The sequence below is a fragment of the Hypanus sabinus genome, chromosome 2 (genome assembly GCF_030144855.1).
Source record: "Hypanus sabinus isolate sHypSab1 chromosome 2, sHypSab1.hap1, whole genome shotgun sequence".
Taxonomy (NCBI): Eukaryota; Metazoa; Chordata; class Chondrichthyes; order Myliobatiformes; family Dasyatidae; genus Hypanus; species Hypanus sabinus.
Genome location: NC_082707.1, coordinates 115,740,248 through 115,766,265, shown reverse-complemented (window position 1 = coordinate 115,766,265; position 26,018 = coordinate 115,740,248). Strand labels below are relative to the sequence as shown.

The 26,018-nt window shown below is 43.1% G+C and overlaps 1 protein-coding gene and 1 long non-coding RNA gene across 5 annotated transcripts in view; one reads left to right on the top strand and one right to left on the bottom strand.

The window, feature by feature from the left end:
• The window catches only part of eif2ak4 (eukaryotic translation initiation factor 2 alpha kinase 4), a 187,398-nt gene that overhangs the window by 4,742 nt on the left and 156,638 nt on the right, over positions 1 to 26,018 (bottom strand). For 3 of the 4 annotated variants that reach the window (XM_059952962.1, XM_059952957.1, XM_059952963.1), the window contains 4 exons: positions 25,655 to 25,723; positions 22,398 to 22,442; positions 21,689 to 21,807; positions 19,038 to 20,662 (listed from right to left, as the gene is read on the bottom strand). In XM_059952962.1, the coding sequence (XP_059808945.1) occupies positions 20,605 to 20,662; positions 21,689 to 21,807; positions 22,398 to 22,442; positions 25,655 to 25,723 (291 nt within the window). In that variant the 3' untranslated portion in view covers positions 19,038 to 20,604. Of the gene's footprint in view, positions 1 to 19,037; positions 20,663 to 21,688; positions 21,808 to 22,397; positions 22,443 to 25,654; positions 25,724 to 26,018 lie in introns of those variants that run through there. The other variant, XM_059952972.1, reaches the window with a different exon arrangement.
• The window catches only part of LOC132382607 (uncharacterized), a 43,405-nt gene that overhangs the window by 4,593 nt on the left and 12,794 nt on the right, over positions 1 to 26,018 (top strand). The gene's annotated exons all lie outside the window — the stretch shown is intronic.

Sequence of the window (26,018 nt, the reverse complement as noted above, 5' to 3'; positions counted from 1 at the left end):
ATATTTCATCAGAATTAAGCATGGTAAAAAATCAAGGGGTGAAGAGAATAAAGGGAATATCTACGTTATGGTCGAGATCATGAGAGACTGACACAAGACACTATTTTTGAAACGGAGCAAACTCAGAAACCAGAGGTTAAAGGGAACTTGGGAGTCCTTGTGCAGGACTTCCTGAAGGTTAACTTGCAGGTTAGTGGTAAGGAAGGGAAATGCAATGTTAGCATTCATTTCAAGAGAACTAGAATGTAGGAGCAAGGATGTGATCCTGAGACTTTATAAGGCAGTGGTCAGACTGCACCTGGAGTATTGTAGCAGTTTTGGGTCCTACATTTATGAAAGGGTGTGCTGAGAGTTTTCAGAGGTGGTTTGCAAGAATGGTCTCAGAAATGAAAAGGTCATTTGATTGCCATTACTGAAACTTGGTTAAGAGAGGGGAAGGAATAGGTGATTACTGTACCAGGTTTCAAAGTTTTAGAAAAGAGAGGAGGAGGTAAAAAGGGTGGTGGGGGGAGTTACACAACTAATCAGGGACAATATTATAGCTGCAATTGGGCGACATAATGGACAGTTCAGATACTGAGTCCATTTTGGGTAGAATTCAGGAATAGGAAGGGTGTACTCACACTGATAGGATTGTACTACAGAACCCTAGTAGCCACCGGGACATTGAAGAACAGATAAGTAATCAGATTAAGGAAATATGTACAAATAATAGGATTGTTGTGGGGAATTTAAATTTGCTTAATATAAACTGGGACCTTCTTGGTGCTAGGAGTTTAGATGGGGCAGAAGTTAATGCATCCAGGAGAATTTCATAAATCAATATGTGGACGGTCCAATGAGAAAAGGGACTGTACTGGATCTGGTGTTGGATGATGAGCCTGAGCCAGTGGGTGAACGGTTAGGGAACAGTAGCCACAACTCCTTAACATTTAGGATAACTCTGGATAAGGATAGGCATGGTCTTTGCAGAAGAGTTTTAAATCGGAGTAGGACAAATTATGAGGACATTAGGCAGCAACTAAGAAGAGTTAACTGGGACCACCTTTTTTCTGGCAAGTCCACATCAGACATGTGGAGGGTGTTTAAAGATCAATTGCACAGAGTACAGGAAAGTTTAGAATGGAAAGATAAGAGAATCTTGGATATCCAGAGAGGTGGTGAATTTAGTTAAGAAACAAAAGAAAAAATATAAAGCTTTGGAAGTCAGGATCAAACAAAGCACATGAGTATAAAGAAACCAGAAAAGAAATTAGTAAAGCCAGGAGGGGCCATGTAAATTCCTTGGCAAGTAGGATTAAGGTGAATCCCGAGGCAACCCTATACATATATAAGGAGCAGGAAGATAACTAGGGAGAGGGTAGGACTGCTCAGGGATAAAGGGGGCAGCATTTTTCTTGAATGTGGAGAATGTGAGTGAGATACTTAAATGAGTAACTTGCTTAAGTATTTAATAAGGAAAAGGATATGGAGTACCAGGAGATCCTTGCTGAGTATATAAATATATTAGGGAGTTTAGAGGTCAAAACTCAGGTGAAGCCACATCTAGAGTATTGCATACAGTTCTGGTCGCCCCATTACAGGAAGGAAGTTGAGGCTTTGGAGAAGGTGCAGAAGAGGTTTACCAGGATGCTGCCTGGTTTAGAGGGTGTGTGCTGTCATGGGAGGCTGAATAAACTTGGGTTGTGTTCTCTGGAGCCACGGAGGCTGAGGGAAGATCTGATCTCCCCTGAGCAGACAGGGAGTATCTGATTCCCAGAGTTAAGGTATCTAATACGAGAGGGCACGCATTGAAGGTGAGAGGGGGTAGGTTCAAAGGGGATGTGAGGGGTAAGTTTTTTACTCAGAGAATGGTGAATGCATGGAACGCACTGCCTGGGGTGGGGTAGAGACAAGTGCATTAGAGGCTCTTAAGAGACATTTAGATAGTCACATGAATGTGAGGAAGATGGAGAGATATGGATATTGTGCAGGTGGGAGGTATTAGTGTTTGGGTGTTCTTTATTTACTTTTCAGCTGGTTCAGCGCAACATTGTGGGTTGAAGGGCATTTTCCTGTGCTGTTCTATGTTCTGGGCCTGTTCTCACTGGAGTTTTGAAGAATGAGGGATGACCTCATTGAAACTTATGCATCACTGAAAGACCCAGATAGAGTGGATGTGGAGAGGATGGATCCTATAGTGGGGATGTTTCCTGTAGGGCACAGACACAGAATAGGGGAATGTCCATTTAGATAGATAGATAGATAGATAAATAGATACTTTATTCATCCCCAAGGGGAAATTCAACATTTTTCCAGTGTCCCATACATTTATTGTAGCAAAACTAATTACATACAGTATTTAACTCAGTATAAATATGATATGCATCTAAAATCACCCTCCCAAAAAGCATTAATAAATAGCTTTTAAAAAGTTCTTAAATAGTTTACTAAAGTGCATTGAGTGGTAACTTAAGCTCAGTCCTAACCCCGGCACTTTAACATGTCTTGCCCCTGGTGGTTGAATTGTAGAGCTGAATGGCGTTGGGGAGTAATGATCTCTTCATCCCGTCTGAGGAGCATTGCATTGACAGCAACCTGCCGCTGAAGCTGCTTCTCTGTCTCTGGATGGTGCTGTGCAGAGGATGTTCAGGGTTTTCCATGATTGACCGTAGCCTACTCAGCGCCCTCCTCTCTGCCACCGATGTCATACTCTCCAGTTCTGTGCCCACGACAGAGCCCACCTTCCTTACCAGCTTATTAAGACGTGAGGCGTCCCTCTTCTTAATGCTGCCTCCCCAGCACGCCACCACAAAGAAGAGGGCGCTCTCCACAACTGACCGATAGAACATCTTCAGCATCTCACTACAAACATTGAATGACGCCAGCCTTCTGAGGAAGTACAGTCGACTCTGTGCTTTCCTGCACAGGGCATCTGTGTTGGCAGTCCAGTCCAGCTTCTCGTCTAACTGCACTCCCAGATACTTGTATGTCTTAAACTGCTCCACACATTCAACAGGGATGAGGAGAAATTCTTTAGCCACAGGGTGGTGAATCTGTGGAATTCATTGCTGCAGATTAACTGGAAGACAAATCACGATATATTTAAAGCAGAGGTTGATAGGTTCTTGACTGTAAGTGTGTCAATGTTTACAGGGAAAAGGCAGGAGAATGGTGTTGAGAAAGAAGATAAATCAGCCATAATGGAATTGCAGAACAGACTAATTCTGATGCGATGTTTTATGGTCTTAAGTGGTAGTGGTAATGACATCTGAGAGAGGGTGGTTGAGGCTTATTAATCAGCTGATCTGTCCAAAGGAGAAGGAGACAAAAGAAGTGAATCAGGACAAAGGTAATTTACAGAACATTGCATTTGTTTGAAATCCAAAATGAAAGTGAATGCTCAAAACGCCAAGCAAATTAGATACTTCTATGGAGAAAGAAAATCAGAGTTAACATTATAAATTGATGACTTTTCATCTGAACTGACAGCATCGCACCTGGTTAGAAGTTGCAGGGTTGTTCTTTCAGCCTATGTTAGATTTCATTGGAACAATGCAAAAGGATAAAAGCAGATGTCAGAATGTAAGTGGGATGGAGAGTTAAAGTGATAGGCAGTGGAACCTCATCCTTGTAGACTGAGTGAAGGGATTCCTCAAAGTGCATTTTATCCAGGCCAGTAAAGGCTGCCAAATGAAGTGCACTAAATTGGAAAAAGTACGTCAATTGCTGCTTTACATGGAGAAAGTGGATCTCTGCATGTTCAAAGGAGCGTTTGTTATCGAAGTATGTATGCAGTATACAAGTCTGAGAGTCGTCTTTTCCAGACAGCCACGAAACAAGGAAAATCATGGTAGTCATTCAAAGAAAAACATCAATCTCCCCTCCCCCCCCCCAACCCCCACTGGAAAAATAAACAAATCTCTCAAACACCCAACTTCTTCCCTCGCACAAAGAAACCAATGGATCGCTCCACATGTTGAGCAGAATTTAGATAAAAGGACAGGTGTTGCATAGGAAGGTGCCATGAAGTGAAGCGCGTGTGCTGGTGGAGATGGAAGTGTTAAACAGGGAGTTCTGAAGGGAATTGTCCCTTTGAAATGCTGGGAGTGGGGGAGATAGAAACATAGAAAACCGACAGCACAATACAGGGCCTTTGGCCCACAAAGCTGTGTCGAACATGTCCTTACCTTAGAAATTCCACGTACCTGTCCAGGAGTCTCTTAAAGATCCTATTGTATCCATCTCCAGCACCATCGCTAACAACCCATTCCACGCACTCACCACTCTCTGCATTTAAAAAAAACTTAACCCTGACATCTCCTCTGTACCTGCTTCCAAGCACCTTAAAACTATGCCCTCTCATGCTAGCAATTTCAGCCCTGGGAAAAAGCCTCTGACTATCCACACGATCAATGCCTCTCATCATCTTATACACCTCTATCAGATCACCTCTCATCCTTTGTCACTCCAAGGAAAAAAGACTGAGTTCACTCTACCTATTCCCATAAGGCATGCTCCTCAATCCAGGCAACATCCTTGTAAATCTCCTCTGCACCCTACCTATGGTTTCCACATCCAATGAGTTTGGTTGTCGCACTATGTTGAAGTGATAGGCAACTGGAACCTCATGGATGATTCACAAAAATGTAAAGGTTGATGAGATGGAAGGTGAGTTACTTTGCCTCGGGTTGGAGAAGACTTGGGTGTAAATAGATATTTAGGAAATGGATCAGAGTTGATGAATTTGGTTGGTGGTTAAGAACCTTTAAGATAAAGTGAAGTGAAAGCTTTTAGAGAAAGTGGAAGGCTGCCCCTTTGTTTGGGATTCTCAATCATATTGGTCCCATTTAATGCATTTTTGCTCTTGCTCCATCTTCTGCCCAGAGTAAGGATAGCTTTCTCTCATTTTCCATGAGCAGCTTCTACACTCAGTGGATTGTCATTTGTAATTTCTGTCATCTTCTAGATGATGACTTTTATTTTGGAATAGTCAGCATGGCTTTATCAAAGGCAGGTTGTGCCTTACGAGCCTGATTGAATTTTTTGAGGATATGGCTAAACACATTGATGAAGGTGGAGCAGTAGATGTAGTGTATATGGATTTCAGCAAGGCATTTAATAAGGTGCCCCATGCAAGGCTTATTGAGAAAGTAAGGAGGCATGGGATCCAAGGAGACATTGCTTTGTGTATCCAGAACTGGTTTCCCACAGAAGGCAAAGAATGGTTATAGATGGGTCATATTCTGCATGGAGGCTGGTGACCAGTGGTGCACCTCAGGGATCTGTTATGGGACCCTTACTCTTTTGTGATTTTTTATAAATGACCTGAATGAGGAAGTGGAGGGATGGGTTAGTAAATTTGCTGATGACACAAAGGTTGGGTGTATTGTGGATAGTGTGGAGGGTTGTCAGAGGTTACAATGGGTCATTGATAGGATGCAAAACTAGGCTGAGAATATCAGATGGAGTTCAACCCAGATAAGTATGAGGTGGTTCATTTTGGCAGGTCAAATATGATGGCAGAATATAGCATTAATGGTAAGACTCTTGACAGTGTAAAGAATCAGAAGGATCTTGGGGTCTGAGTCCACAGGACAATCAAAGCTGCTAAGCAGGTTGACTCTGTGGTTAAGAAGGTATATGGTGAGTCCTGACGAAGGGTCTTGGCCCGAAACGTCAACTGTACTTCCTATAGATGCTGCCTGGCCTGCTGCATTCCACCAGCATTTTGCGTGTGTTGCTTGAATTTCCAGCATCTGCAGATTTACTTGTGTTTGCATTTACAAGGATGTTGCCTGGATTGGGGAGCATGCCTTATGAGAATAAGTTGAGTGAACTCGGCCCTTTCTCCTTGGAGCGACAGAGGATGAGAGGTGACCTGCTAGAGGTGTACAAGATAATGAGAGGCATTGATCATGTTGATAGTCAGAGGCTTTTCCCCAGGGCTAAAATGGCTAGCACAAGAGGGCATAGTTTTAAAGTGCTGGGGAGTAGGTACAGAGATGTCAGGGGTAGGTTTTTTACACAGAGAGTGGTGAGTGCGTGGAATGGGCTGCCAGTGGTGGTGGTGGAGGCAGATATGATAGGGTCTTTTAAGAGACTCCTGAATGGCTTCATGGAAGAAAAATAAAGGCCTATGGGCAAAGCCTAGGTGATTTCTAAGGTAAGGACATGTTCGGCACAGCTTTGTGGGCCAAAGGACCTGTATTGTGCTGTATGTTTTCTATGTTTCCAAGTTTTCCATGTTTCTATGTTTCTATCATTACTAATGCCTCCACAATCTCTTCAGTCACCCCTTTCAGAACCCTAGGGTATACACCATCTGGTCCAAGTGATTTATCTACCTTCAGACCTTTCAGTTTCCCAAGAACCTTCTCACTAGTTATGGTCACTTCACACACTTCATGACCCCTGACACCTGGAACTTCCACCATACTGCTCGTGTATTCCGCAGTGAAAACAGATGCAAAATACTTATTCAGTTCATCTACCATTTCCTTGTCCCCCTTAACTACCTATCCAGCATCATTTTCCAGCTGTCCAATATCCATTTTTGCCTCCCTTTTACACTTTATGTATCTGAAGAAACTTCTGGTATCCTCTTTAATGTTACAGTAGTTACTTTCCTATTCCATCTTTACCTTCATAATTACTTTCTTAGTTGCTTTTAAAAACTTCCCAATCCCTTAACATTTCACTAGCTTTTGCTCTATTATCTGCCCTCTCTTTGGCTTTTACATTGGCTTTGACTTCTCTTGTTAGCCATGGTTGTCTGATCTTGCTTTTAGAATACTTTTTCCTCTTTGGGATGTATCTATCCTGTGCCTTCCAAATTGCTTCCAGAAATTCCAGACATTGCTGCTCTGACACAATCCCTACCTGTGTTCTTTTCCAAATAATTTTGCCCAACTCCTCTTTCATGCCTCTGTAATTCCCTTTACTCCACTGTAACACTGATACATCTGACTTCAAGGAGAAGTCACTTATGATCACTTTCCCTAAGGGTTCTTTTACCTTAAGCTCTCTAATCAACTCCGGTTCATTGCACGACATCCAATCCAGAATAGCTGAACCTCTAGTGGGCTCAGCCATGAGCTGCTTTAAAACACCATCTCATAGGCATTCTAAAAAATCCCCCTCTTGGAATCCAACACCAACCTAATTTTCACTATCTACCTGCATATTGAAATCCCCATAACAGTTATAATATTGCCCTTTTGGCATGCATTTTCTATCTTCCCTTGTAACTTGTAGACCACATCCTTACTACTGTTTGGGGGTCTGTATACAACTCCCATCAGGGTATTTTTATCCTTGCAGCTCCTTAGCTCTATCCACAACAATTCAGCACCTTCCAGCCCTTTGTCACCTCTTTCTAACAATTTGATTTCATTTTCTACCAACAGAGCTATACCACCCCCTCTGCTTTCCTGCCTATCCTTTCCATACAATGTGTATCCTTGGACATTAAGCTCCCAGTTATAATCTTCTTTCAGCCATGATTCAGTGATGCCTACAACATTATGCATGCCAATCTGTAACTGTGCTGCAAGTTCGTCAACCTTATTCCATATACTGCTACAATCAAATACAGACTCAAGGCTGTAATTGCTGCAAAAGGTGCATCTAGTAAATATCGACTTGAAGGGAGTGAATACATACGCAATCAATTATTTTGTTTTATATTTGTAATTAATTTAGATCACTTTGTAGGGATCTGTTTTCACTTTGACAGGAGAGTCTTTTTCTGTCGATCAGTGTAAAAAAAAAAGCCAAATTAAATCCAATGTTGTAAAACACTAAAATATGAAAACTTCCAAGGGGGTGGGTGAATACTTTTTATAGGCACTGTATTGGCACCATTGACACAGGTAGACAAAGTGAGGAGGTCCTGAAGAGAAATCTTAGGGAGCTAGGTAGAAAGGTGAGAAACAGCACCTCCAGGGTCATAATCTCTGGATTGCTGCCTGTGCCACGTACCAGTGGGTATAAGATTATAATGATTTGACAGGTGAACGTGTGGCTGAGGAACTGGTGCAGGGGCAAGGGTTCAGATTTATGGATCATTGGGGAGAAGAGAATAGCGGCCAATTGATGGAATTTTGAATTATTGCTGTTCTGCCTATACACTGGATTCTAGTTAGTTGGATCATCAGTTTATCGGGGCAGTCATTTACTTGGGACAACTCTGAATGAAGACTGCCGGGATTCCCTTCATTTGTTTGGACACAATGCTGCTTAGCTGGGGCAGAAGACTTGCCAAACAGATTCTAACTAACATCAGTCACACATACTTGCATGGCTGTTGGACGCTACATTGTGCTTAAAGCAAACACTTTTTAAATAGTGTTAGTCACCTGTGTTTGAGTTCAAGGAACAGTGATTATTGTCACTGACAGCTGGTGAGAAATAAGCAATAAGACAATTCGGAACTGTTTTGCTCACTGCGTGTCATGGTCCGGTCCACGAAATCCGCATTCCGGTTTGCGGTCTGGTCCATGCTCCTTATTCCAGGTTTTCCGGGTTTCCCCAGTTTCTGTTGAGGCAGCTGATTCTTGTTAGGGCTGGCTTCATAAATAGCTTCAGGATTCAGCCTCTGGCTGCTGGATTGTTCCTGTCTGTATCCCTTCCCTTCACCTTCCTGCCTGGAGCCTTGCCTTGCCTCGCCTCGCCTTGCCCTGCCCTGCCCTGCCCTGCCCTGCCCTGCCTCCACCTGGAGCCCTGCCTTGCCTCACCTCTGCCTGGAGCTTGCCCCACCTTGCCTCTGCCTGGAGCCTCACCCTGTTTGGAACTGTCTGTCTGTGTCCACACCTTTTGCTAGGAATGTCCGGCTGTTTGCCACTTCCTAGCATTGGGAACTGACAGTGCCCGTGCCTTTGCTAGGTAGGTCCAGCCACTTACCGCTACCTAGCATTGGGAACTGACAGTGCCCGTGCCTTTGCTAGGTAGGTCCAGCCACTTACCGCTACCTAGCATTGGGAACTGTCAGTGCCCGTGCCTTTGCTAGGTAGGTCCAGCCACTTACCGCTACCTAGCATTGGGAACTGACAGTGCCCGTGCCTTTGCTAGGTAGGTCCAGCCACTTACCGCTACCTAGCATTGGGAACTGTCTGTGTCCACGCCTTTGCTAGGTAGGTCCGACCGTTTTGCCACTACCTAGTGTTGGGAACTGTCTTATTGTGTTCAGCGTTCTGTGTTATGAGTCCTGGCCATATGTCCTGTACCCAAGGAGGGGTCCCGGCCCTACGTCCTGTACCCAAGGAGGTCCCAGCTCGGTGTTCCATGTTCATGTCTCTCCCTCGACCAAGGCTCTGGGTTCTTGTCATGTCCATGTGCCTCGCCCAGCACAGGAGTACCTTGCCCAGCCCGGTGCTGGGATTCCCTCATCCTGTGCTGAGGTTCCCCTGTCCCATCCAGGAGTCTCTTGTCCCGTCCTGTGCCTCTCCTCGTCCTGTCCTCACCGGGATCTGGAGTCCGAGCCAGAGTCAAGACCCAGGTTCTGGGTCCTTGTCCAAGCCCAGGCTCCTAGTTCCCAGTTCCACGTCCTGGTTCCGCTATCCTCATCTAGTCTTAGCCCAGGCTCATCCTTGTCTCACCCAGGGCCTGCATCATGTCCTGCGTCCTTTCTTCCCCACTTTCCTTGCTTCCTTCTCATGCCTAGTCCTGTTCCTGGTAGTTCTTGCATTTGGGTCCTTCAAGCATCCAGACTTGGAGATGCCAGTAGTGGTCGGGAGTGAAAAAGAAACTATTTCACTACTTCAGCAAGTTAGGAACAATGAAGAATTTGAAACTATCGACAATCATCTTGAATATTACAATGAAAATAAAGATTTGGAGGATGTGGTAGTCAATAGCATTGCATGAGGTGTCTGCACCGATTTTGTTAATTTACAGTCTATTGAAAGAACACGGCAGCAGACATGGTGAATTTCTCAGTGTTATAATTTGCTCTATATTTCATTTAAATACATAATTTGGGTCTCAGTTTGTCTTTTTAAGGCCTTTTTAACTATTTCCATGAAACTTTGATTGAGTCAGCCACTTAATTGGGCAAAAATGTACTGTTCCAATGAACCAAGATTCAGTGTACTGGGTATTTAGAATCAGAAGTTGACAATATAGAGACGATATAGAAGCAAGAGTAAGCCAACAGACAGAAACAAGCAGCTGATTTTTCTCCAGCATTCCTCTCATTAAATATCAGCCTTCAACGATGAAGCATGGACTGGAACATAAATCACATACTTTAGAGAGTCTGCAGGGGGACCATTCTTTGATATTACTGAAATACCGCAGTATTACTCTGTTGAGGTTGAGGCTGAGGTGCACTGTTGGGGAAGGCAGAAGGAGGTATTTGGCAGAGGATTGTGTTTGGATTGTGTTCCTAGTTTATAGTGACTAATTTCAATGATACAGTATCTGATACTGTGTTAATTATGCAGATATGTAGTCTACAACTGTACTTTGAGAATAGTAGAAACTGGGAAAACTCCCAGAGCTTCACATTAAAGGAGCAAAATACTTAACATAGGATGAGTACCCCTTATCCAAAATGCTTGGAGCATGAAGTGTTCAGGATTTTGGAATATTTGAGATAGTTTGAGATGCTATTATTTCTGACTGAACTTATGTGCTACTGGCAAGCAGGCTTTGTCTTACACTTTGTTCATCAGACACACATACTTAACAGTAAAAATTATTACATAAAATTGACATAATGAAACTATAATGTGTGCAGGGTAACAGAAACAGCACAGCAGCATCGGGAGAGAATACCCGATGTTGAACCTCAACGAACAACAGGCTTTCTGTCTCCACCTACGATGCCACGTTTTGATTAAAAGGTTACAGTACACTGTATCTGTATTTTACTTTTTTCAGGTTTTATGTAAGGAATGAAAACAATCAGCATTGTGAACTTGTTCTGCAATTGGATTTTTGGTGGTGCCTTAAAAATGTACAGCCGTTATGTAAGGTATAAAAACAATTAACATCGTAGACTTGTTCTGGTGCTAGATTTTCCTGATCAGCAGATGCTTTAAAAATTTAATGCTGTGCTTTTTCTTAAATTTCTGCAGCTAGCCTGTTGATTATTCACAATTACCTTCAATTTTCGGTTTGCCGTTGTATGATTAGCATAATGTTAAACACATATGTTCAAGCATAATGAAAAGCAGTAGCCTGGGCAACTTTACAGAGAAAAATACAAGGTGTTTGGATTATTAGTGAGTGGGAAGAACAGATGACTCTGGGGCCGTGATATATACTGCAGACATAAATTATGATCAGAAATTCAGAAATATTACTAGCCAATTTATTCCCTCAAGTCATGCAGTGACACGAGAGATTTCCACTTGGGAATTCCAGATGCAACACCTTCTGTGAAAGTTATTTTCACACACCACACCCTTAAAAGCCTGTCCTCTTATCTTGTAGCCATAACCCCTCATATGAGACTGTCACTGGTGGAAACATCTCCACCCCATGCAGTTCCTAAGGAGCTTACAAATTTCAATAAGACCGTCCTTCATTTTTCTAAACTCCAGTGGATACTGTCTCAGCCTGATAATCCTCTCATAATAAGACAATGCACTCACCCCAAGAATTAGCCTGATGAATCTCCTTTGACCTATCTCCAATTACAGTGGATTCTAGTTAATTAGGAATTATTTGGAAATTCACAATTAAGTACTGGATTGGGAATTTCAGTTAGATTCCTGACCAGTATGTTTTGGCCCAATTAAGTGGCTGCCTTAGTAAGCTGAAGATTCAAGGAAATGGTTAAAAAGGGATAAAAGAAAGACAAACTGAGTAACAAATTATGAATTTAAATGAAATACAGAACAAATTAGAACACTACCCATAGTACTATAAAACTGTCTATTAGTTCCTAAAAGTAATCAACAGAGAAATTTATCGAGTGTCTGCTGCTGTGTTCTTTAGATTGACTATAAATTAATAAAATCAGCACAGACACCAAGTAGATAATAGACCGCCTTCATACAATGTTTTTGTTGATTACTTCCTGCAAATCTTCCTTTTCATTGTAACATTCAAGATGATTGACAATACCATCAAATTCTTCATAGTTCATAACTTGTTGAAGTAGTGAAATTGTTTAATTTTCACTCCTGATACAGTATGGTCAAAGTTCCAGGTGTCAGGGGTCATGAAGTGTATGAAGTTACCATAACTAGAGAGAATTTTCTTGGGAAATTGAAAGGTCTGAAAGTAGATAAGTAAGCTGGACCAGATGGTGTACAACCCAGGATTTTGAAGAGATTGTGAAGGCATTAGTAATGATTTTTCAAAAATCTCCAGATCAACCTTTCTCAAACTTTTTGCCCTGGAGAAAATCTTGAAATAATTTTCAGGACTCAGGGAACCCCTGCATAAAAATTATTTTGTCTAGAGCCTACAGTATATTAGCATGATCAGTAAGTTGTGGTTATAATAAACCAAAAATAATTGTTAATGATCATTTGAGTAGAGAATGAATTTTTAGCAACCTTTCTTTAAACAGTTAGTTAAGCTTAACCTACCTTTTTTGAAATTACTCTTCCTTTATCTTTTATAAATTTTTAAAACTCCATAAGGCAAACATAATAAGTTAATCAATTCTGGATGGAACAAGATGAGCACACCTGAATTTCATCATCAACTGAAATGAGACTGTATCTATCATTGCTCTTAATGCTTGATAAACAAGAAAAAGCTTGCTCACACATATAAGAAGTTGAAAACTGCAGCAAGACGTTTGTTGCTTTCCTATGGATGGCAGGATACTCTTCGTTCACAGAAATCCAGAACTTGTCCAGGGACAGGTCAGTAAATCTCATTTTGAGTGCATGATCAGAGTGCAGCTCACAAAGTTCCTCCTCTTCTCTCAAAGTTAAGTTCTCAGGCTGAGCAGAAGATTCAGAGAAAGGACCCCTCACCCAGACATACACTCGTGTTGAGAGGGAGGGAAAAACTGTTCAGGTTTGTTCTGCAGTTCTTCCAGGTGGTTTACAATAAGGCTTGATACTTCCTGATATCCTTCCTCATTTTCAAGTCCAAGCAGCAGTGGACATTTCAAGATTTCCTTTTGCAGCATGATTTTTCCAAAGATTCACTTCCTTTTAAATCTTGTCACTTAAAGTCAAAACGTTTTCTCCAGGGCCTTGCAGAGACTTGTTCAACTGGTTCATATGATGAAAACTGTCTGCTAAGTAGGCTAGTTTCTACAGCCATTCTTCATCTTCAAAGGACTCAGCAAAATCTGGACCACTATTTTCTTGAAAGTCCTCCTACAATTCATCATTCAGCTCAAACATCCTGTTCAGAACTCTTCCTCTGCTAAGCCACTGGATTTCTGTCTGTAGCAGGAGATTGGTGTACTCTTTGTCCAGGTTTTCACAGTACTTTTTAAAAACATTATCGAGTGAACTGGTCTCAAATAATTTGCTTCCTGAATTCTTTTACTGACTTTAACTTTATTTTCAAAGCTTTAATCTGTTTTGAGATTCCAGTAATTGTTTAAAATAATCAGCATTTTATGTGTCACATGGTTGTGATTTGTAGTTAAGTGTATTTTCAATTTTGATGAAGCTATTGCTACATTTGTAAGTACCATTGATCATGTCAGAGGCTTTTCCCCAGGGCTGAAATGGCTACCATGAGAGGGCATAGTTTTAATGTGCTTGGAAGTAGGTTTTTTTGACGCTTTCGTAAGCTCTTTTCTTCTTGACTAGATTTACAACAGCCTTTGTGCACCACGGATCTTGTACCCTACCATCCTTTCCCTGTCTCATTGGAACGTACCTATGTAGAACTCCACGCAAATATCCCCTGAACATTTGCCACATTTCTTCAGTATGTTTCCAAGAGAACATCTGTTTCCAATTTATGCTTTATGCTTCCAAGTTCCTACGTGATAGCCTCTTAGTTCCCCTTACTCCAATTAAACGTTTCCCTAACATGTATGTTCCTATCTCTCTCCAATGCTATGGTAAAGGAAATAGAATTGTGATCACTATCCCCAAAATGCTCTCCTAAGAGACCTGACACCTGACCAGGTTCATTTCCCAATACCAGATTCAGTACAGCCTCTCCTCTTGTAGGCTTATCTACATGTTGCATCAAGAAACCTTCCTGAACACATCTAACAAACTTCACCCCATCTAAACCCCTCACTCTAGGGAGGTGCCAGTCAATATTTGGGAAATTAAAATCTCCCACCACAACAACCCTGTTATTATTACACCTTTGCAGAATCTGTCTCCCTATCTGTTCCTCCATGTCCCTGTTACTATTGGGTGGTCTATAAAAAACACCCGTTAAGAGTTATTGACCCCTTCTTATTCCTAACTACCATCCACAGAGACTCTGTAGACAACCCCTCCATAACTTCCTCCTTTTCTGCAGCCGTGACACCATTCCTTATCAACAGTGCCACACCCCCACCTCTTTTGCCTCCCTTCATGTCCTTTCTGAAACATCTAAAGCCTGGTAATTGAAGTAGCCATTCCTGCCCCTGCACCAGCCAAGTCTCTGTAATGACACAACATCATAGCTCCAAGTGCTGATCCACGCTCTAAGCTCATCCGCTTTATTCACGATACTCCAGCCCAAATAGACTGGGGGCTCCTCTCTCCATGACACTGAGGCTGTGAGACTGCCCCTGGCTGTTGTGCTTCGTGTCTGTGAACTTTGTGGCGACTTGCCCTGATAATGTGATGAACTGAGTACCAAGGCTTCAGGCCCAGTCCGAGTTACTCCGAGGACTTGGACTCAATGCCGGTCGGAATGCTGTTATTGTTGTTGGGTCACTTCTACTGTTTGCATGATTTGTTTTGTTTCTCTTCTCTGTGGGCAGTGGGAGGTTAGTCTTTTTTTTAAATTGATTTCTTTTGAGTTTCTTGCTTTGCAACTGCCTATTAAGGAAACAAATCTCGAGGTTGTATGCATTCTTTGATGACAAATCTTTGAATTTAATTATTGGCAGAAGTTGCAGAGGTGGGAAGTACGACTAATTGGAGAGAGCTTGCAACATTGGTGCAAGAGCCTGTGTGGTGCAGTTCCATCTTGTGGTCGTGCTCAGCTCTGCATCCAGATGTGAGCAGCAAGCTAATCAGGCCGGGTACCTACAGATACCTGTCATTGCAGTCCTCAGTGGGATCTGAGCAATGAACTCCCTCAATGGGATCCCGCCAGGGCTGTGGAAGCTGTAGCTTCTGGATGGGATGTAGGAGGGAACTCAAACACCTGGAGGTCAGAGTGCAGAGGTCTGGACTGAACCTCAAGGCATTGGAGCTGTAGGACACCAGCTGTCCATGCACAATGACAAACTCTCTCAGCAGCTAGCCGCACTCTTTTTTGTAAATATGAAGGCGTATACTATTTGCACAGGGAGCAGCTTTCGGACAGTACCATCAATGTTTTTGGAGTGCTGAAATCCACCTCATGAGTGGGTGTTTGAGCCGATCTGGATGCAGATTTCTGAATTACATCTGTTTCATCTTTGTGCTCATTAAAGTGTGGATTGTTTATTTAGGGGAATTAAAATCTTCCCCCATTTTGGATGCTGGGAATGTTGGTATTGGAAAAGCACAGGGAATTAGAAGTGATTCAAATATAAAACAGGCTAGGCCAGGTAGCCGGCTGAAAGCCCGACGTTTGGGCACTTTACTCTTCATCCCAGTTGTTCTGGAGGCCCAGCTCAATCACCGTGAATTTCAGCAATCAGCAGCAAGGCAGGGCTGGCGGCTAGCAGACACCCAGCTTTGCTGAATAACGCCAGGCTGCAGCCCCTGCTCCACAGTGCAGTGAAGACATGCTCAGCAATGGGTGGTGGTGACAGGTGATCTCATAACGGCAAGGGCATTACCAGCTGCCTTCACACTCTCCTAACATCGGTGACTTAGACTGAAGTGTAAGGGTCACAAGAAAGGAGTTTGCTGGTGGTTGACGCCGATTGTGTGATTGAGTGAGGAAAGCCTTTGAACGCCTGTACAGAAAATAGGAAATGAAATTTATTGAATGAAGTGTGAGATGAGTTTTAATGTGCAGCAAGGGAAGGGTTATACAATCAGGGAATAAGTATTACACAAAATGCTGGAGGAACTCAGCATATCAGGCAGCATCTATGGAAATGAATGAACAGTTGATGTTTTGGGCTGAGACCCTTCTTCTGGACTGGAAAGGAATGGGGAGAAGGTGGTTGGAGGGGAAGGAGGATAGCTGGAACATGATAGGTGAACTTGGGTAGGTGGGAAAGGTAAAGGGCTGGAGAGGAAGAAATCATAGAAGCAAGTGGACCATAGAAGAAAGGGAAGGAGGAGACTCAGGAGGAGGTGATAGGTGAGTGCGAAGGGGTAAGAGGCCAGAGTGGGGAATAGAAGAGTTGGACTAATGGGATTGCTGCACTGGCAGCTAGCATACACCCGATGGCCCGAATAACCTGCATCAGAATCAATGCAGTGTATCCAGTGTGTCAGTGTGTCCATAAATCAATAAAGGTCGAAGATAGATCAGTCAGAGCTTAGAAAGACACAAATGATATTTACAGCTCTTAAGCTCTGGCACAGAGGAGCAAGAACATTCTGCTGCTGCTGTACATGACTGTAAACCAGCTGGAGTACTGCGTACAGCTGTCACCATTTTACAGCAAAGTTACGAGGAATGGAAATCTAGTTTATGAGGAAGGATTAGATAAACATTTGGAACAGAGGAGGCTAGACAGAAGCCTTAATTGACATATTTAAATAGCAGACCAACTAAGACAAAACTATTTCTGATGGTTGAAGGGTCACATTTGGGGACAAAGATTAAAGCCATTGGTAGAAAGATTAGTCAGGAAGTTGTATGGTATTGAAAGACTCTTCAGTCCACCAGATCTATGCTGGCCCTCATGCCTGTCTGTATTAACCCCACTTCCCTACACTAGTTCCGTATCTGTCTATGCTCTGATCATTTAAGTATCTCAGTAGATGCTTCTTAAATGTTGTAACTGTTCCTACCTCCTCTGGCAGTTCATTCCAGACACTACCATATTGTTTGCATCAAAAAGATACTCCTCAGATTCCCTTTAAATGCCCTCCTTCTCACCTTCAACCTGTGTCCCCCAGTTTGGAAACAGACGCTGGCTCTCTAACCTATCTATGCCCCTCATAGTTTGATATATCCCTGTTGTGTCAACCCCCAGCCTCCCACACTCCATGAGAACCAGGCCCAGCCTGTCCAGTCCCTCCTTATACTTCAAGCCTTTAAGTCCAGACAGTGTTGCTGTGGATCTTTTCTGCACCTTTCTAGCTGAATCACATCCTTCCTACAGTGAGAGTGGTGATCTCAAGTGTGACCTAACCGAAGATTTGTAATGTGATATCCCACTCCTGAACTCTTAATGAGAGGGGCGATGAGGAAAGGCAGGCTTGAAGATCTGAATGGCCTAAATCTGTTACAATGTCTTTATTTTACAAGCTATGTCAGGGAAATGGAGAAAGCGGAAGCAAGTTTCATTGAAGATGTTTTCAGTTATGAGATTTTTTTTTGGTAAAATGTCCTTTCGAATTTACTTTGAAAATGCAAATAATCAACCAAATTAGGAGTATATAATCATAAAGCATCTTAACAATTAACTATGCTAAACCAGATGCAAATCCACTTCAGCAGGTTGCTTCAGCATTACCTAGAAGGCACAACGAAGGAATTCATTTTGCCTTTAACCCTTCATCATTTGGAGGGTTGGGGTTGATGGAAAAATGCATTCCATAGGAATGAACTCCTCTGCCACCCATCTGGTCCGGGCCCCAGACTGTCTTCACTCAGAGCGTGCTGCAGGTGTGAAACGTGTGGTAGATGCAGTTCAATTGCAGCATACAAGTTTGGATAGGTACATGGATGACAGAGCTTTGGAGGGCTATGATTTGAGTGCAGGTAGATGGAATTAGCCAGAAGACCAGGCTAGTACAGAGTAAATGGGCCGATAGATCTGTTTCTATGCAGTAGTTCTCTAAGACTGACTCCAAGGTGCTCCCACAGTTCTGTTTAGGAAGGGGTTCCATGATTTAATGGAGATGATGATATGGTTCCGAGTCAGAATGGTGTGCAGCGCAGAGGGAAAGCTGCGGGTGCTGTTGTCCATTTAGAGATGGCAGTTTAGGAAGATGCTGTCAGCACCCGGCTGAGTGGGTGACGTAATACCTCATGTGGATGGCACATTCTGTGGGAGGGACGATAAGTGGTTGGAATGGTGAATCTGGTGTCTTGTCCTGGGTGCAATTGTGTTGAGCCTGAGTGGGCTTGGAGCTCCATTCATTCAAGCTCCATCACACTCACACGGCCTCAGGATTAGCCATCCCCTAGCTGCTCTTCAACCCATGATATTTATCTGGCTGGGCCAGTTGAGGTCCTGGCGCTCCAGATATTCTGATGGTTGCAGCAAGTATCCGAGATTAACTTGTTGTACAATTCACGCTTAACCTATTCACTCATTATCTGGAATGACTGCTTCCAACTACAGTCACTCTTACTCCAACCGTTACAAGGTGACCCTACACCAAAAGCAACAGCATGTGCCATCAAAAAAGCTGTGTCAGTGAGGGAGGTCCTTTCTTTTGGTTTCACTGTCTTCGACCAATTTGAAACATTACTTATAGTCAAACCTTCAGCTACAGAGACAGACATCAAATAGATTTTGCAAAATTACCCAAACAAGCTTTTCAGCAAAAGTAAACTGCAACTGTTGTCCAGTGTAGTGGAGTGCTGACCTCCTCCACTTTCACTATGTCAGTTGGATATAACCAGCAAGTGTGTTTCCTTCAGCGACTAGGGTCAGCAGATTGGTACGTGCTGTAATACACTGCTCCACTTCACCACCACTTGCTGCAAACAGATGTACGTTGCAGCAGAATCTGGTTGAGAATGTTGCCGTCCAAATGTTTTCATAAACTGCCAAGAAGCAATAATGCTGTTGCTGCACATCAGTGTAGGCTGGCTTTGCGGAAAAACCCTCTGAATATCTTATCATCCAAACAGTTAACAGCTGAAGTATAATGACCATAACCAAGAAGTGCATAGACAGGGATAAAAATCTCATGTGCAAAGTTTATTTTTCTCCAGATTTACAGCAAAAGTCACTTTATGTTCACTGTGCAATTTCACAATTTAGAATGATCTAGATTTGAAGTATAATCAACTCATGCTTTGAAATTCCCTGGGGCACCTTGACAAATCACTAAAAACCAAGCAGTAGCATCAGGACCTCAGGGCAACTGTTTGCTTGCTCCTATGATTGCTGTACCAGCAACGCTCCCTTAAGGCAGGATAAAAGCGTCAAGTGATCATGATGAAGTACACTGGCTTTGGTTTGTATCGTTCACCTTTGATTCTTCTGAATTGTTCAACACCAGCCACAACAACAAACCTTGTAGCAGCTAGGCTGTGTTTTACTTTCCTCAGAATTTCTGGCTAATTCTACAATATTTCATAATTCTACAAACTTAGCTTCAGTCCTGATGCAAGGCTGCTTTTCTGTACAATTAAAAACCAGAGTGGCTCAGCTGAGGGGGGCACTATCAATCCAAAATGGATTGGATAAGCAACACATTAGTAGCAACTTTAAAACCCATAAAATACTCCCCAACTCATCAGAGTGGCTCCAGTGCCTGCCTACAGATTGGGGCCACTAGTTATACACAATCTGGTACTACAATGCTCACATTACACATGATTCAAGGATTCTTCTTTGAAAACCAAACACCATGATTCCTAAAGCAAAACAAATTCCTCATGAAGCGGGTGGGCCAATCACATTGCCTTATTGCTCGAATTTAGTTAAACAGAAAATCTGCTGACATTGATTAGGATGACCCACTAAGGCAGGCTGGTGGATTTAAAAGGCACTCATTCCAATCAAACGGTTGGCTGCGCAACACCAAACAGTGAGCAAAACGGCTGCTTGGAAGGAGGGACGAGAGAAAATGCAGTATGGCTGCAGGCATGGTTAGCACAGCGGGCAGTGACAGGGCACGTCTCAGGAAACAAGAGAATTTCTACGCCATGAGCCCTGCTGAACACTGTGGGGCAGTCTCATCACAGCTCACTCCTGAACTAGACGGTCAGGTGTAATCATTAACAAAGAAAACGCAGGGACTGCCAGTGACAGTAAATGTCTGCCTCAGAAGAGGAATATACTTGTTGCATCAGGTCACACCACGGATGGGGCAGTGCACCTAATGTGAAGGAACTAGCAGCTACTTTGATGCAGTGCGGAGCTGTGCCTGCCAGCTTTGACTCAAGCTTTAGCTGAAGAAATGGCTGCAGGGGAGCGTTGTCTGTGGTATGGGATGGGATGGTTATAGCCTCCATAAAACTGGAGCCCAGAGCTTGGGTGGAGACAGTAACTAGAGGAAGGAATGACGCTGAGATTAACAGTGGAATGACGATGATGGTGCAGTTTAACACTCTGCATTGACACGAGATATGTACATCCACAACACACTGGATTGACATATTTGATTCAAATATTCCCAGTTTTCTGCTCTCCCAAGTCATTAACTCATGAAACTCCCACACATCAAAATAATCTGTGCACACTACTCTGTGCAGTGTTCCTGTACAAACTTCAAACCGGGAATCTCACTAGAACATAATCTGGTAGTAGTCATCTTTGTAACTGTACAGAAGCAGCATGGACACTCTGTGGAGACAAAAGGACAAACATCAGGTCTCTCTCTCTGTGACACATACTCCGAAAGACACTTACTTCCAGAGAACAGGTCTCTTGTAGTTTGAAGAGATTTGGTTTGTCAACTAGAACACTCAAAACTTCTACAGATGTACCTTGGAGAGCATTCTGACATGTTGCATCAGTGTCTGGTATGGGCAGGGGCTCCTGCACAGGACAGAGTGAAGCTACAGAAAGTTGTAAAATTCGTCGGCTCCACTGGGTACTACCCTCTGTAATATTCAAGACATCTTCACACAAGAAGAACATCTTCATGTTTCAGAAAGTTGGCATCCATTATTATCACCCAGGACATGCCCTCTTCTCATTGTAACCGTCAGGAAGGAGGTGCAGAAGCCTGAAGGCACACACTCAGTGATTAAGAAACAGCTTCTTCCCCTCTGCTATACGATTCCTAAATGGACCCATGAACACAGCCTCATTTTATGTATATGTGTGTATATATATTTTGTGTGCTTGCACTGTTTTTAATCTATTCAATATATAAATATACTTTAATTTATCTGTTTATTTTCTTTCTATATTATGTATTGCATTGTACTGCTGCTGCAGAGTGAACACATGCCGGTGATAATAAACATGATTCTGACTTTATATAACCCTTGCTACACCTACCCTAGGACAACTCTCATGAAGCACATGATAGAAAAGTGTTCATGCCATTGATCCAATGCAACTAGCGTTTAAGGTCAAATACTCTTCCTGCCCAAACCCTCAGTAATCAGCTGCTAAATTTCAGAAATAATTTTGCGATCACGAAACAAATTGTTAATGCTGTTCCTCTGAAGTATGGTAGGAGTTGTAACTGATTCAAGATTCATGACTGTGAAAGTGGCCTGACGCAACATGCCACTCTCCTTACAGCAGCTGCTGTGAGAAGTGGGAGCCAGAGACCCTTGCCGAGCACCTCTGCAGCAACCAGGGATCTTGCCCCCACAACGCTCACCCCACAGATTTTTGGAACTCAGCTGGCCTTACCTCTTGATTAACTTGAAGTGGTGGATTTGGTCACAAATGGTTTTCAGATACCGTTGTTTCGATGACTGAGAGAGCAGCTGTTGGACACTTGTGTTAAATGTTTGCTCGTCCCTGTCACACTGGGAAAACAAGAAAACAGGATCGGGAAGGCAGACCAAGAAACAACTTCATTATGAGGCCAATGCAAGGCTGAAACCATTCAACAATCTCATCAGGTGCATTACCAGACAGTACCTGAGGTATGTACACTTGGTTCAGGCAAATCTTTTATCTGTGACTTTTTGCAGTGACTCCACCCTTAAAAAGGAGAGGCATCTCATTTATTGACATGTGGGGAACAAGCCAGAATCAGTTTGGGTCATGATGTCCGATGATCTGGCGTGGCCTCACCCCTCATTCACAGCCTACAGAGCCAGCTTGTGAGCAAGCCAAGGGCAGCTACAGGGATGTGTCCTCCTACTCACCCAGTCAAGTGATCCCCGAGATGGCACCAGAATTGCATGAGCCTTCCCTACCACGTAGTGGATGTTACTTGTGAAACAGTCATTTACAGAGCCAAAACTCAGCAGACCAGGCAGCACCCGTGGAAAGACAAACTGAGTTCATATTTCAGCTACTGTCTGACCAGCTGAGTATTTTCAGCGATTTCGGTTTTTATCTCTGACTTGATTTTTCATTTACAGTGAGTTGCTTAGATTAAAACCCTTACCTTCAGTGACAAGAAGCTCTTCACAGTTTCCTTCGACACATCAACCTGCAAATTATACCATATGTGTAACTCATGGGAAATTATCACCGTGCTGTTTCACACAGCTCCTCGTGACTGGGAGTGGTTCTGAACCCTATGTGACACGAACTCTGGAGAGTAAAGCAGCCTTCCTGAGCTGAGAGTGGTGTAAGTGGAGTACGGAAAACCGGCCAGGTGAAGCAAGCCGTAAAGCCCTGGTGGCACAGACACTTCCTCGTGTGTACGACAATGTCCAGGTTCATCTCCACCGAGGATCAATCAATTCGGTGGGTATCCCTCTCATGAGGAGGTTACACTGTCCAAAGTCATCCCCACTATTGAGCATACCCACACAGGAAAGCAGCATCCAGCATCAGAGACCCCCAACACCCAGGACATGCTCTCATCAGCAAGAAAGCACAGGAGCCTCAGGACCCACACCACCAGGTTCAGGAATGGTTATTACTCCTCAACCATCAGGCTCTTGAACCAAAGTTCATTCAACTTCACCTGCCCCATCACTGAAATGTTCCCATGACCTACGGACTCACTTTCAAGGACTCTTCATCTCACAGTCTCAATATCTACAGCTTAATTATTTATTATCATTGTTTCTTTCTTTTAGTATTTGTACAGTAGTTAAACGCCCAAGTTGGTGCAGTCTTTCACTGATATTATGGATTTTCTGAATATACCCACAAAAAAACGAATTTCAGGGTTGTATATGGTAATGGATATAAACTTTGATAATATATTTAGCTTAAACTTAAAAAGAATTGGGAAAAGGGATAAAAGTTGGTCTCCTCTCCCCCAACACTCCCTGCCGGGAATTACCTGTCAACACCAAAATCACAGAAAAGATCAAAATCCCATCAAGTAAAGCAGCCCTCATTAACTGGAAATAATAACAGGGTGATTAAACAGGGAAGACACGAAGATGAAGCTGGGACAAAGTGCTGCTTAGTTACTGGTGTTTGGGCCAGTCTAGCTGAGGCAAACTAGCAGCAGTAGGTATCTGCCATTTCCTACTTCATCATCGAAGTTAATGCTCCACACAGAGATGGTACAGAACATTCTATACAGTTGGGACAACCTGCCTTCTGAAGGCAGTGTCCCTGAAATGGCTTCCCCCTCACATTGAGTACAGAAATCTCTTTCCCTGAGCTGAGCTGCTTTAGTTGCAGGGCAGTCCCCCGACATGCTTAAGAAATGGGTTACCAATCAAAATGTGACACAGAGGCAAGACACAGCTCCTGGGCAGATTCTCTAATATTTTGGACAGACAGCAAACTTTGAGGAGAGAGATTTGGAAGAGAATTTCAGAGCGTAGAACCCAGGCAACCATACACACTATCCGAATGCTGGAGGGTCTGCAAGGGGCTGGAATTCCAAGTGGAAACTTGTAGAACTCAAGTGGGTTCCTGAGGAGAGAGGGATTTGAATCGGAGGACTGGGTTATTTTAAACCAAAGCAGGAGGGAGATGGAGCCGGAGCTGTCGTTCAGTAAAAACATGGATGGAAGATGTTCCCACGTGGCAGTGAGGAAGCTGCCTTCTCCTTTGGTGTTCCCTCATGGTTGAGAATGCCCTGACTCCCTTCCACTACCAAGGGCCATTACAGCCAAACTGCCAGTCCTGGCCCTATGTCAGGGAGGTCTAAGGCATTTGAAGACTGCTGCATAGAATCACCGTATGCACACAAACTCAGCGCTGTCAGAAGTATCATCCGGCAAAAAAGAGGTTAAACTGAGCCCCACCTTCTTTCTTAAATCAACAAAAATTGTTTGACTCAATTCAAACCAAGGGAAGTTTTTGCAGAGCTGTGATTGACGTTGAAAACCCAGTAAATGTGAGTTTAATATAACAGATTACCTGCTGAAATATCTCACTGCTGTGGGATTACAATAGTGGTGAATGATATCTGTGGTAACACTCTCATGAAACTGCTTGGTTGCCATTTCAATAGTTTGAGTTAGGAAGAGATAGAAGACCAAGATTAGGCCATTCAGCTCCTCGAACTCATCTTTTTTTCAATCAGATGATGGCTGCTCCATGTGCTGTTCTCACCCACCCACTTGGGTTCTGCAGCCTTTAATACCCTTACCTAGCAAAGCATATAACTCTGATTTGAGACTTTCCATGAATCCTTGGCCTGACCAGTATGTTTCGGGGGGGGGGGGGGGGGGGGGGGAGGGAAACAAGCAAAAATTTAATTCACCTGTATGCTCTCACTCGTTCTAGATTTTCCACCCCTGACCCCAAGGAAAGACTTCCTCCCAACTCTCTCTTCTAACCGTCCAATCGTCTTAAACATTTCATCTTCAATATTCGTAGAAACGTAACCTTAGGCTCTAACACCCTAATGTTCCAGGTGCATTCTGATGGACCTGCCCTGTACCCCCTCCCAAGATCATTATGGTGTCCTCGTCATGTACTGCCCAGAACTAAAGACAGGGCATAATCAAACATTTATCCAAATGCAGGAACTCCTTGAACAAAGCCCAAAGTTGCACTCGCATCCCCCGGTAGCTAGTGACTAGTACAGAACAGAAATAGGCCCTTCTGTACCAGCTATGATGCCTATCTAACTAGTCCATTTTAACAACTCCCTTTGTAAAAGAAAAACTTATTTTACAGATCTTTAAACTCCACCACCACCACCCCCTCACCGTATGGCCTCTGATATTTGACATTTTCATCCTCGGAAAAAACTGACCATCTACTCTATCTTTACCTCTCATAATTTTATCTCAGCCCCTTAACGCTCCAGAGAAAAGTTTGTCCAACATCCTTATAGCTAATACTCTCTAATCCAGGCAGCAATTTCGATACTCGATACCCTGATTTATCTGCACATAATTGATCCACACTTTGTTCTCCTCCACAATTCTACACATCTTGTCATTAAATACAAACCTGGATTTATCCTTCATACTGCTACAGCTCTCTGCTCTCCCAGACATGTCATTTATGAAGCAAACAGTGAAATAGATCAGCTGATCAATATTGTTTTCTTGAACCTCAGACATCTGGCTCAGCTCAACTCACTTTAATGGGAGCCTTTTATCAACAGGAGACAGAAAGGGAAACAATGAAATAGCTCAATATCTCTCTTTCTTCCTTTTGGTTCTCACCTTGATCTCCCTCCAGCTGCCCCAATCATTGAGCCGTGCCCCTTTTCATTGCAGTCACCCCCCCCCCCCCACATACACACACTACACCCATCAATTAGACACTTACCATTAAAACTTCAATTTCACTCCCTTTCTGCTGCAGGTTACTGACAAAGGTTTTAAGTTTTGTTACAACCTGAGAAGAGAGTTATGCAGGATGAGGAAAACTCAGAAAACTCACACAAGTTCTGCAGCAAATTATAATAAAGAAGCAGCCAGTGTTCATTGCGTCTCATACAAGCTCTGGTTTGACAACTTTTATCAATGCCCTCACAGTCTTATTACAGCCATGATCTAATATCAGCACAAATTCATAGGGAAATGCACGTTATTAAAAGCCAGAATCTTTGTGAGAGCACTAATTTAGTTTGCAGGACTGGGTGCAAAGGTAGAAAGTAAACTGTAAAAATACTTCTTAGCCATTAATGATG